Genomic DNA, 12,192 nt, shown 5'->3' on the forward strand with positions numbered 1-12,192 from the left:
AGATTGTACCAAGCCCACACTTCTTTTACAGCACTGATTACATTTCACCATTTTCCTCTGTGGCAATGACCCCACTAGCCAGGGAGACCCTCAGGGAAAGTGGCTGAAGCCTTCTATTTGTCCATTTCTCCATCGCTGCCCTGCCTGGACACAACAGCTGGGTGGGCATGTTCACTAGACAGGAAGATGAAGAGAGAAGGAATGGGGCATTTTCTTGCTGTCTCTCTTTGTCTCTCTCTTCCCACACCTTTCCTTTGGACTGAGGTTCTTTTGATCACAGAGGAACTTGGGAGGCCATGGGAGTGAGGAGAAAAGGAATTGCTGGGTGAGGCCAAGCTCATGGCTCAGAGCAAGGGGACCAGGAAACCCAGGTTTTCCCATAACTTGGCCAGGCTTGTTACCTGCAGTAGGAGAGCATAAATTCCTGCTGCTGAGGAAGAAAGAGGGCCTAGAGGTTAGGGCTTCTCAAATGTGGTCCTTTGGGCCCTGAACCCAGACTTTCCAACTGGTGGGCATTTCAGCATCTTCATCCATGTGGTATCTGAGGCCGAGCTCTCTGGCTTCATTTCTAATTGTTCCTACTCCGTATCTGTCCCTCCTTGGAGCCTCCCCTAATCTTATTGGAAAACATGGCACAAAATGGTGGCATGTAGTGTGATCCCTGGGCCCCACCTCGGCAGGTCCTGTTGTCTGTATGGAGGAGGTAGCCAAAGCGGCAGGAGCAGTAGTAGCCGCCGATGTAGTTATGACAATAGTGGTCACAGGACAGCTCCTCATCCTCCCGTTCGGTGCACTCGTCCACATCTGCAGGGCAATCAATCCATGTGTGAGGATGAAGACAACAGCCACCATCTACAGAGCACGTTGTATGGGCCACTCCCTGTGCTAGCTTCACATAAAGCCCAAAAGTAGCCATTCCTTCCCTTTACAAATGAGGAAACTGGAACTCAGAGCAGCACAAGGCAACTTACCCAAGATGGCAGAGAGCCAGGTTCAAGGCCAGGCAAGCTGAGTCCTCGTGATGCCAGTACCCTTTAATGCTTGTGGTAATAGCAAGCAGGACTGTCACCCTCTTACCATCCACATTCCACAGATGATGAAACAGAGACCTGGGGCCTTTAAAGAACTTACTCCATGTCACAGAGATGGTAAGTGGTGGAGTCAGCATTCACAGCCAGGGAGGCTGGCTCCAGAGCTCACTCTTCATGTCTAGTCCATGCTGCGCCTCTCTCTTTATGTCACTTCCCTCAGCAGTGGAAATGTAAACATTAAAATATATGTTCTCAACCCGATTTAAGGATTTGATGGTATATTTTTCCCCAACAGATACAGGAATGGCCAAAAGGCACATGAAAAAATGCTTGACATCATTAGTCACCAGGAAAATATAAGTCAAAACCATAATGAGGTACCACTACATATCCCACCAGAATTTTAAATTTTAAAAATTGAAAAATTGATAACATCAAACTCTGATACATTGGTGAAGGAATATAAAATGGTACAAAAACCCTTTGGAAAAGGTCTGGCAATTTCTTGTGAAATTAATATATAGTCCTTCTCTATGACCCAATAATACTACTCCTAGATATTTACCCAATACAAGTGAAAGCATATGTCCAGAAAAAGGCTAGTACAGGAAACCTCTTTAATGAGAACCTCTGTAAGGAGGTTGGCTCTGTAAGGAGAGCCAAAAGAATGGATAGAGCGCAGGTGTCCATCAGTGGAAGAATGGATAAACAGATTGTAGAATATTTATACAATGGAAAATTGCTCTGCCAGGAAAGGAACGAATTATCAATGTGTTGCAACATGACCGAACCTCAGAAACTTTACCCTGAGTAAAAGAATCCTCACTTCCAGAATATACTTTGTGCATATTCATTTATATAAAGTTTCAGAAGAGGCAACACAAATCTATGGTGGAAAAAAATTGGAACAGTTGTTGCTTCTAAGGGAGATGGGAGCAGAGTGTGATTGGGAAGGAATATAAGGGAATTTTTCTGGGTCAGTGGTAAAGTTCAATATCTTGTCAGGGCTTTGGGTCACATACAAATAAATTTCTCAAAAATCAACAAGTGCAAGTGCGCTTAGGCTTGTCCATTTCATTGAATAAAAATTTTACATTCAAAGAAAGAAAATTATAGATAGATATTGCTCTTCACCAAAATGATTTGCATGCTAAAGTATTTAGGAAAAAGTGTACTGCTGTCTGCAATTTACTTTGAAATGCACCAAAAAGGATGGATTGATGGATAGATAGAAGATAGATGGGGAGATATATGATAGAGCAAATGCAGTAAGGCATTAATGGCAGAATCTCTATGGTGAGTATGTATGTGTTCCTTGTGAAAAAGAAAGCTTATGGTACTTCTAGTTTTTAGAGAGAAAGGGAGACCTGAGGATGAGCCATCCACTTCTCCAACTTACCCACGGCCATGTAGTGGGCATCAAAGCCTGTGAATCGCTCCTCATTGGAGAAATCTGACCGGAAAGTGATGGACATGAAGGAGCCGGGGGAGAACACAACTTCCTGGCCAGGGGTCTGCTCTGTGTCTGTAGTCTCCTGGCCACAGAACGTTGCTAGCACCTGCTCTTCTGTTTCTACCTTTGGGGTCAAGAGAGAGGGAACAAGATAAGTAGCTTCCCAAATTAACTTCCCTGCTGGTCTCCAGGAGAAAAGAGGGAGAGTCTGCCCACGAGTATACCAGGCAGGCTGAGAAACCCAGAGAAAGGGGATGCAGGATTCTGGGACTTGAGGAATCACACAGTATGGGTTAAGTCTATGTGCCTGTTTAGTCGGTGCTTCATTAACTTGTGTAAGTCCATCAGAAGTAGCTTGACATCTGTCATTCCTATAGACAGCAAAATGGCTTATTTGTTGAAAATAACTCAATATTAGAATTCAGAAAGAGTTAGATAACTTCACGGGTAGATTCCATATGCAACAGGAACTGACCACATTTCCAAAGGTCAGTCATTGAGCATTCAGTGGGTGCCTGCCTGTGAGCAAAGCATGGGAGCTGTGCATCGGGAGACAGGGTTTAGTCAGACAGAAACACACACACAGGACTATTATACAGCGGGACAAGGGCTTCAGCAGGGAACACAAGCACTGGGAACGCGCACTTCGGAAGGAGATGAAAGGATCAGAATGGAAACTACAGGAGAGCGGACACTTTGTTTTCTTTGCAGATGCGTTTTCAGTGCCTGGAGGTGGAGGTGGAGGTGGAGGGAGACCTGGGGCATAGCAGTTACCCAACAAACGTTTGTTGTCAAGAACTAAAATTTGAGGGGTGTTCTGAGGACAATGAGAAGCCAGGGAGTCTGTAGGGATTATAGGAGGAGAAGTACATTGCAGGGTAGGTTGAAATGAGATTATGACTGAGCTGCTTATGCTCTCTCTCAGATAAACAAATTAAAAAAAAAAAAAAAAAAAAAAAAAAAGACCGAGCTTGAACACCATAATAACACTGTGTGACTCTTGCTTCTGTGAGTAAAGGAAAGACATGAAAATGTCTGAAAAGGGAAATTGTGTAAATAGAACTATATTTAATAGGTGGTCTTCATAATTCAGGAATGACTGGAATCTTCTCTGAAATGGTTGTTTGTGTTAAGACTCAGAGGCAAAAATGACCTATTTGCTGAAAGAGTTCCCTACTTTGGACGAGCCGGAGGCCCTGTGTAAATTCAGGGACCCAAGTACAGATCCTGAACTGGTTGCATAAGCTGATGTTGTGTGAGTTTGGTTTGGGAAGCACAATATAGTAGCTGGTTGGTATACGTATTTGACTATGCATACTTGGTCTACCTACCACTGTATCGTTTACACTAACTGGCTTCTTTAGAGGTTGTGTTTGTGTTTGCAACCTCTAGATTAACATCTTAGCCAAGATGCATGAGAAAATCTCTTAGCTAGAATGACTCTGCTGCCTTTCAAAGTCATTAAAGGAAAGTTCTCAAAGGCTCTGCCTATCTCTAGTAGCTTCTAATGCATTCATTGTTTTGTTCATTAGCTTAGTATGTCAGAAGTATCTTGACATTTGACACTTCTGTTTTGAAACTAATGATTTATTTATTTAAGATAAGTAGGAGTTTTAAAGAAAAACAATTTGCCTTGGCAACAAAGCACAAGGACAATTAATCACTAACTTTGGGAACTGAAGTGTAAACAGAAGATGAGATCATGGCTTTGCTGTTTATTTCTCTTCTCTGCAGATACTGACCAAACTCACACCAGCCTTATTACTGTAGACTGTACCTATCTGCACACAGTCACTTCTTCGACCACCATGGCTGGTTTATTATTTTGGTTATCTGAGTTTTCCAGATAGCTGAAGTTTTACCTGACTATAATTAATTTATTGTTATTATTTGATGTAATGCTTTTTAAAGTGCTTTATTTTTTCAAAAAAAAATTTATTTATTTATTTGAGAGAAAGAGTGAGCAAGAGAGGAGAGAATACGAGAGGGGGGAAGCAGCAGAGGGAGAGGGAGAAGCAGACTCTCCACTGCACAAGTGCCAGATGTGGGACTTGATACCAGGACCCCGGGATCATGACCTGAGTTGAAGGCAGGTGCTTAGCCAACTGAGCCACCCAGGCCTCCCTTTCAAAGTGCTTTATACAAATCCCTGATTTCTTAGGTGAAACATGCTAACTCTTTTTGGTGATCCAGGGACATTATTATGGATGTCAACCACCTTGGGGATATTGTGTTGTGTCATGTTACCTGCCCTGCATGGAACAACCCCCGACCATAATGCCTTTGCAGTTCTTATGTCTCCCTTATGTAGTGTTTTATTTTGTGTCTTTTTATTTTTTTAATCAGTCTGTTAACTGAAATGTGTTGTAAAATAGAAATTAGTTGGGCTGCTCTTATTAGAACTTAATAAAAATAAGACTAAGTAGGTTTAGAGTGAAGACTTAAAATAGGCATGAAGGGGAGACCACTGTCTTAGTGACTTCTATTTTGGAGTAGTATAAGGTAGATAGACCTGGCAGTTGGAGGTCCTGGGCGTGTTCCTGACTACCATAAACTATTCCATGTCCGCCTGCTCTCTAGTTCTCAACTATCCACCTGGTAGAGCAGGGGTTTGAACTAGCTGATCTATATGTCCTCTTCCAATCTGATGTACTGGTATTCTAACAAGTCATCATGCCCATACATTCAATGGGCCAACTAGAAAATGGTGAGCAGGAGTTTTGACACACTGATTGCTTTCTTTTGAAGAACTCGATGAACTTGAACTTCTTCGTGATCTAGAACCATGTTATACCAAGTCAGCTACTTAATGAATAGTGATGCCTTGAGCATTAACACTTCCAGACTCGACAGCTTCCTTTCTGTATTTTTATATCCCCAAAGTTTCTGTAGATAGGACACTTTCCATGTAGCTACTCTCTGTAGTACCAACCAGAGATAACATGGATCAGGGGAGACCTAATGAAGATCTGTGATAATAAACTCTCTTGTAACTTGCAGGATAAAGGACATTTTCATGATGGCAGATAAACAGTCATCACATGCAGAGCCACAATATTGCAGAGAACAGGTAAGCATGTTCCAGCTGAGGCCTATGGAAAATCTGAGCCATCCCTACCTTTAGGAGCAGGGAAGAGAAGGCTCTGGAAGCTTAGGAATTCAGCCTGCAGCTCAGAATAGAGTCTTAGAATATCAGAGCTGAAAAAGAGGGACCTTTAAAAGTTATTTCAACCACCCTCCAGAGGAAACTGAGGTCCAAAGAGGGCCAGTGACTTGCTCAGGAGTAGAGAGATAACCACAAGCATTTCCTGATATCAGTTTTGCTGTTGGAACTCTTCTGACCCTGAAGAAAGGAACCCACCAACCCAGAGAGTACATGACAAAAGACATAGGCACTTTGCCAAGACAACTTTTCTGGCTCAAGGGCCTCTTCAAACTTTATCTTGGGTGCATGGACTGTCTCCCAGAGAGGATGTGGCTCAGTGACAGCTCCTACCATAACCCAGACGGGGGTGGGGGTGGGGTCACTGACCTTGGTTAATATGTGTAGCCCCCTGTTATGAATTATAAAATTCTACAGAAATCATTTACCTCAATTACAAGCAGAAGATTGAACCATTGCTTCTGTTTGGACTGTCCCATTTCTAGGGTCATCATATTAACATGATGGAGAGAAGTACCTTATCAAATGAAGACATGGAATTCATCATAGAGAACCATCTGGCTGGGGATCACAGACTCTTCATTTTTCTATTTCTTATTATGGCAACCATATCCTTTCAGGCTATTGTCATTTAGGGTGCCAACACATGGATGCATGTCCTCAATTTGTGTTCTTTCAACTCAATTCAAAAAGTATTTATATACCAAATTCTGTCTGGACTATAGAGTGGAGGATGCCAAAAATTATTTATTTGTTGCATGAGCTTAAAGAGCAAGTCCCCTGCCTTGAGGAAAGTGAAATTTAGTAGGAGAATAATATAAATGCTCAAGTGCGTATGTGTTAGGGAATTGTCAGGTCATAGTTATTGCAGTGAAAGATAGGAAGCCCCAGGGGGTCAAAGAAGGAAAAAAAAAATGACATTGAGCTGAAGGGAATCATAAAAAATTTAGGAAGAAGAGAATATTCTTTGAGTTGAGGCCTGAAAGATGAATAGGACTCAAGGAGATGGAAATAGTAGGTGGAGGGCAGGCAGTAGCTCTCATGCTGAGGGAATAATGAAATCCCAGAGGTAGTCAGGGTCTCAACTGTCCCTTCCTTCTCACTACCACCTGCCATAGGAAAGGGGTTCTGTTGAGGACAGGGAGCTGGGAAGAGAGATCTAAGGAGAAGAAGCCAGAGTCTGTTTTCTATGAATTTTCACCTGTATAAGCCGCACAAACCTTGGCAAAACTAAGGCAGGACAGCAGACACGTTGTCCCAATTTCTGTGGGAGGACAGCTGCAGCTGTTCTCCACATGTCTGTAAAGTCATTTCATCAGAGTTGAACAGATACACTGACAGCTATCTACCAGTCCCTGGAGCAATGCATGGAAAAGGTAGCTCAGGAATGATGGTTCTCATTTTATTTTACCTTTGTATTTTATTTTTTGAAAGATTTTATTTATTTGACAGAGAGAGAGAGAGCCAGAGAGAGTACAAATGGAGGGAGGGGTAGAGGGAGAAGCAATCTCCCCACTGAGCAGGAAGCCCAATGTGGGGCTCCATCCCAGGACCCTGGGACCATGAACTGAGCTGAAAGCAGATGCTTAACCGACTGAGCCATCCAGGTGCCCCTGTTCTCATTTTATAATGGGAAGCCTTGAAAGCCACATGATTTAAATGAATCAGGCTAGGTCATTATCTACTGAGTAGTGACCTCAGGCCAATAACTGCAGCATCCTAATTCCCTAACCAATAACCTCCTTCTCCTTGAAGGCTTGAGGCAAGCAAACAAAGGCTGTACTACAGACCCAGAAACCTCAAGGCTTTTCTTGTCAGTGTCCCCAGGCTATATCCTGGAGCTTCTCTGACATCTTCTCTGGGCTTTTGAAGAACTTCTCGGAATTAATGTAGTCAGATAGTCATGGAGTGTCCTGGATTGTCCTGCTGTAAATTTAGTTAATCTGGAAACTACTCCCCAGAATCTCCTTTCCTATATAGTTCTGGAGTAGAGTTGGCCAAAGGAGACACTTGTATGAGTTAGGACACAATAGTCCTTACTGTCTGAAGGTTGTTTTGTGATCCTACACAGAGATGGACAGATGTAGATGTGCCCGATAGGTTCCAGCTTGTCCTCACTCTCCTCCACTCTGTATCCATCACTGCTGGAAACTACTGCTCTGATGACCAGCAATGACCTAGACCTATCGCCAGATACTTGTACGTGGACCTACTGAGGTAGGAGCTGCTCGAAGCCAACAACTGCTCACAGAACCCTCCCTGCTGAACCCCCTTCACTTTGGCTCCTTAGATGGTCTTGAATTCTCTCATTCCCCAGCAGATGCCAACATCTCCACCATGCCAGGGCTTCAGGAGCTGATTAGTGACTATGGTCCTCCAACGACCAGCCCCACCCTTCACTGCCACAGCGCCTCCTCTAGTCACGTGATTTCAGATACCCAAAATAGCGATTACCTCACATTGCTCACAGATGCTCTGCTTTTCCTCACGGAACTCTGGCTGGTACAGTTACTGGAATCAGAAGTCCAGTACTATAGTAACAAACAATTAAGACCCATGGCTTGGGTTTTGGATTGGCAGCAAGTAGAGACTGAAAAAGCAGGGACAAACTGCTACAGGAAGCTTGCAAAGGCGACCTGAATCATGTAGTGGTGAAATGTTTGACACAACTTGCCCGTGGCAACATAGAAGGTAGAAAAATCCTACACACTAAGCTTGTGGCTCTGCTTAGGAGATCTCTAGGCAATGTTGAAAGTGTCAGTATGTGTTTTTAGCTGTATATGACAAGGTACTTCAGGAAGAAGTAGGTCTTACGTGTGCAAGCCTTGTGACTTGCTTTGACAAAAGGCATGTGGTATGTGGAGATGGAGTGCTGCTTCCAAGGGGCCCTGTAGCCTTTCAGGCATCAGGGGGCCTTGTAGCCCTTTCCCATTGTGGAATATTGCCCTGGGGCCTCCATGTGAGGAAGCTCTGCCAGGCCTACTGGAAAAGCAAAGGTCACATAGAGCAGAGATGAATCATCCCAATTGAGGTCTCTAGACCAACCAGCTGACAGCTACCACCAACCGCCAGATAGGTGAGTGAGGCCATCTTGAACCTTCCAGCTTCAGTCAAGCCTCTACTGGAATGGCCTCTGGCAAATCCAGCCAAAGGAGCATCCTGCTAAGCCCAAACTTCTGACCAGAGGACTTGAGCAAATAAAATGGATGTTGTTTCAGCTACCGAGTTCTAGAATGGTTTGTCACACAGCAATAGATATGCTATGGGGTGAGGAAATAATTTGCGACAAAGGGAAGATTTGAGATTGAGATTGAGATTCTGAACGCACACTTGGAGAATTTCAATCTCGTGGGTTCTTCAGGCCTTGAGAGTTACTTAGTCTAACTTTTTTTCTACCACACCCTTATCAAAAAACCATGCAACCTTTTTACTATTGATTGCAAAGATGAGACCCTCACTAACTTCTAAGATGGATCAGGCCGTTTGAATTATCCTTGACTTGGAAAATTCTCTCTTGGCCCCCTCTCTAGAAAAATAACTTAAGGGAAGACATTCCAAGTGCGGAAAAATTTTTTGTGAATAAAGATATGTAGAGCAGTCATGTATAATGATAGAAATCCAGAAACAATGTAAATATTCCATTCTGGGGAGGGGGAACAGTTAAATTCACCTTGATTTAGTAAATATTAGGCAGCCATTATTTATCACATTAATGGAGAATTTACAAAGATCTGGAGGCTTTATTAGAAGGTTATATTAAACAAAAAAGGAAAAAATCTGTATACATGGTGAAATCACAACTATGTAGAACGTATGCTTTGAAAATAAAAAGAAGAAGGAATTAGAGCAAACTGTTAGTTAGTTGAACTAACAGTTTGAACTAACAGTTGAATGGCTAGTTGAACTACAGATCTTTCTTTTTTCTCTGTTTTTATATTTTAAAAGTATTTTAAAAAGACACCTGGACCCACAACTACTTCCTTCTAGCTTCTGTCAATGATTAGTTTAGGTCAACAAACAGGGGGCACACAGGAGGGACAACTAACCAGCTTGGAAGCTCAGCGCTGGTTTGCGGGCCCTCTGTCTCTCATGTCCACCAGAGTCTCTGGTATGGGGACTCCTCTTCACTCTGTCACTACCTAACCTTTTCTTCTAGCCCCTGGGTCCCAACAGAGCTAAAAATGACATGACGATCTCTGCTCTATTTCCACAAAATTATATGATGAAAAATGAAATTCTGATAAAACAATCAAGAAATTCAGAATAACTAACGTTCACATACAGCAATGCATGGAAAAGAGGGCCTCCTGTAAGGAAATGGTCTTTGTGATCATGAAGTCCAAGGAGGGGGTCAGTGGGTGGGGTGAAAATGAATGGGTGAAGAAAGATAGAAGAGTCCCTTAGTGTGGACTTCATGAAGAGTTTGTAGGAAAGAAGAGGAAGGAGAAAGAGAGAGAGAGGGAGAGAGATGGAGGTGGGAGGGATTGGGCATTTAAGACTTTGTGGTAAGAACATCTCTGTTTTGTTTTGGTTTCTCAAGAGAGTGAGTTGAATTATGAATTGCTTTGAATTTTTAAAGTTTTCTGTTTACTGAAAATCCCTTAATGAGACTGGATCATGAGAGACTTCATTGTATTATCAGTCACCCATGAATCTTCACCAATTGTTAGATGCTGGGAAAATCACTGAAACGCTCTGTGTTGTAGGTTGAATTGTGTTCCCCCTCTCTGAAGGATATAGCCCAGTCTTAACCCTTGCAGTTGACTCCATCTTATCTGGCAATAGGTCCTTGCAGATGTAATCAAGGTAAGATGACATCATGCTGGCTGGACCATTAGGGGGACCCTAATCCAGTGACTCGTGTCCTTATGAGAGGGACATTTGTTCACAGGGACACATGCAAAGCCAAGTGTAGGGAGAGGCAGAGATTGAAGACATGCATACACACCGGGGAGTGCTAAAAATTGTAAACAACCACCAGAAAGCTAGAAGGGGCAAGGAAGGGTTCTTCCCTAGAGCCTTCCGAGCCTCAGGGCACAGCCCTGCTGACACTTTGAAATGAGACCAGCCTCCAGCATTGTGACTGAATACATTCCTGTTATAAGGCACCTCATTTGTGGTACTATGTGATGGCAGCTCTAGGACATGGATACACTCTGGGTGTAGGTTTTCTCATCTGTGACACAGGGACAGCAATAGTGTTAATATCACAGGGCTGTTGTGAACACGACATGAGCTAATACTTGTGAAGCTTAGAAGGGCCCCTGGGATCTAGACAGCACTCAGAAACTCAGTGAGAAGAGCAGGACGCCTGAGATCTGGTCATCAAGCTGACCCCCTGCTAGGTGGGCAAGGATAACTCCCCAATGTGAAGAAGAATGAGAGACTGGAACTGTCCCTGGATCCCCTCTGGTTTCTGGGTTCCACTCCTTCATTCCTAATCTCACTGAAGTCATCAGCACAGACTTCCTGTCCTATGAGGACCCGAGAGTCCAGGCTGATGGTGGAAAGGGAACTCGAGAGCTCTCATGGTCTGGCCACTGCATTTGGGAGGTGGCCTTTGCCTTTGGCTCTCTGAGGAGCTTCCTGGCAACCCTGGGAGGTGGGGGACACCTGATGCTGATTTCACAGAGGAATGGGAGGGATCTCTAAAAGCTTCTATCCCACAAGAGAATATAAGTCCAGGAATCTCCTCACTTCCTTGTATTTCAAAAGATTGCTCTAGATGTGGGAATTTAGGTCAGTGATTCATTCACAGCCCTGGGCCCAGGACTTATAACTCACAAGGGAGTGCTATGTGCTCTGGGGGTCACCCTCCTGCTAAGTCTGTCATCTCCGGGGACTGGCCCAGGGCTCCATAGCCCAATCTTGCTAGGTTACTGACTTACCCAGATTTCAGTTAAAGATTATGAGAAGAAGCAAATTAAAGTTACAGGATTCCAAATGAGAGCCTGGGACTAGGGGAAAAGGAGATGTGTGTGTGCACATGCATGTTGTGTACTGCATTCCAGAAGCTCTTGAAAGCCACGGAAGTAAAAATAGCACAGATGGTGGGTCTAAGACTCAAGATGACCTCATGTGAGAGGGGCTGGAGGTTGATGCTTCGATTTGGGCCAAGTCATGTTGCTGTAAGGCTACTATTAATAACAGTAATCCTAGTAGGAGTCATCTCCCTCCCCTGTGTGGAACTTTCCAGCAGACACGTATGTTCACCTTCTTCATTACATTTGCTTCTGATGGCAGTCTTGCAATGAATGCATTTCAGGCAGACATTGTGATTCTGGGCCCAGAGAGGTGACGTGAGTCCCCAAGGAAACACAGCCTACGAATGACAGACCTGAGACAAAATCCTGATGATCTGACTTCTAGCCTTGGCCCAGTAACTGCAATCAAAGAACCATAGAAGTTCAGAGATAGAAAGGATACGAAAGGCTAACAAGTTTATCTCTTTTCTGTCCTAGATGGGCAAAGTGAGACTCAGTGAAGTGAAGTGATTGGCTCAAAGTCACAAGGCACGGTTAATGGCTCAGGGCCCAGGTGTATGA

The 12,192-nt window shown here is 43.7% G+C and overlaps 1 protein-coding gene across 3 annotated transcripts in view; it reads right to left on the minus strand.

Annotated features, from left to right (window-relative positions):
- Nucleotides 1-12,192, minus strand: part of MASP1 (MBL associated serine protease 1) — a 65,163-nt gene that overhangs the window by 34,147 nt on the left and 18,824 nt on the right. For all 3 annotated transcript variants that reach the window (XR_006609185.1, XM_013052602.2, XM_004745225.3), the window contains 2 exons: nt 2,431-2,608; nt 673-804 (listed from right to left, as the gene is read on the minus strand). Coding sequence is in view for 2 of the 3 variants with exons in the window: in XM_013052602.2 (XP_012908056.1) it covers nt 673-804; nt 2,431-2,608 (310 nt within the window). In the remaining variant the exon portion in view is untranslated. The remainder of the gene's footprint in view (nt 1-672; nt 805-2,430; nt 2,609-12,192) is intronic.

Source organism: Mustela putorius, unplaced genomic scaffold (genome assembly GCF_011764305.1).
Source record: "Mustela putorius furo isolate JIRA1106 unplaced genomic scaffold, ASM1176430v1.1 tig00003834_pilon_pilon_pilon, whole genome shotgun sequence".
Classification (NCBI taxonomy): domain Eukaryota; kingdom Metazoa; phylum Chordata; class Mammalia; order Carnivora; family Mustelidae; genus Mustela; species Mustela putorius.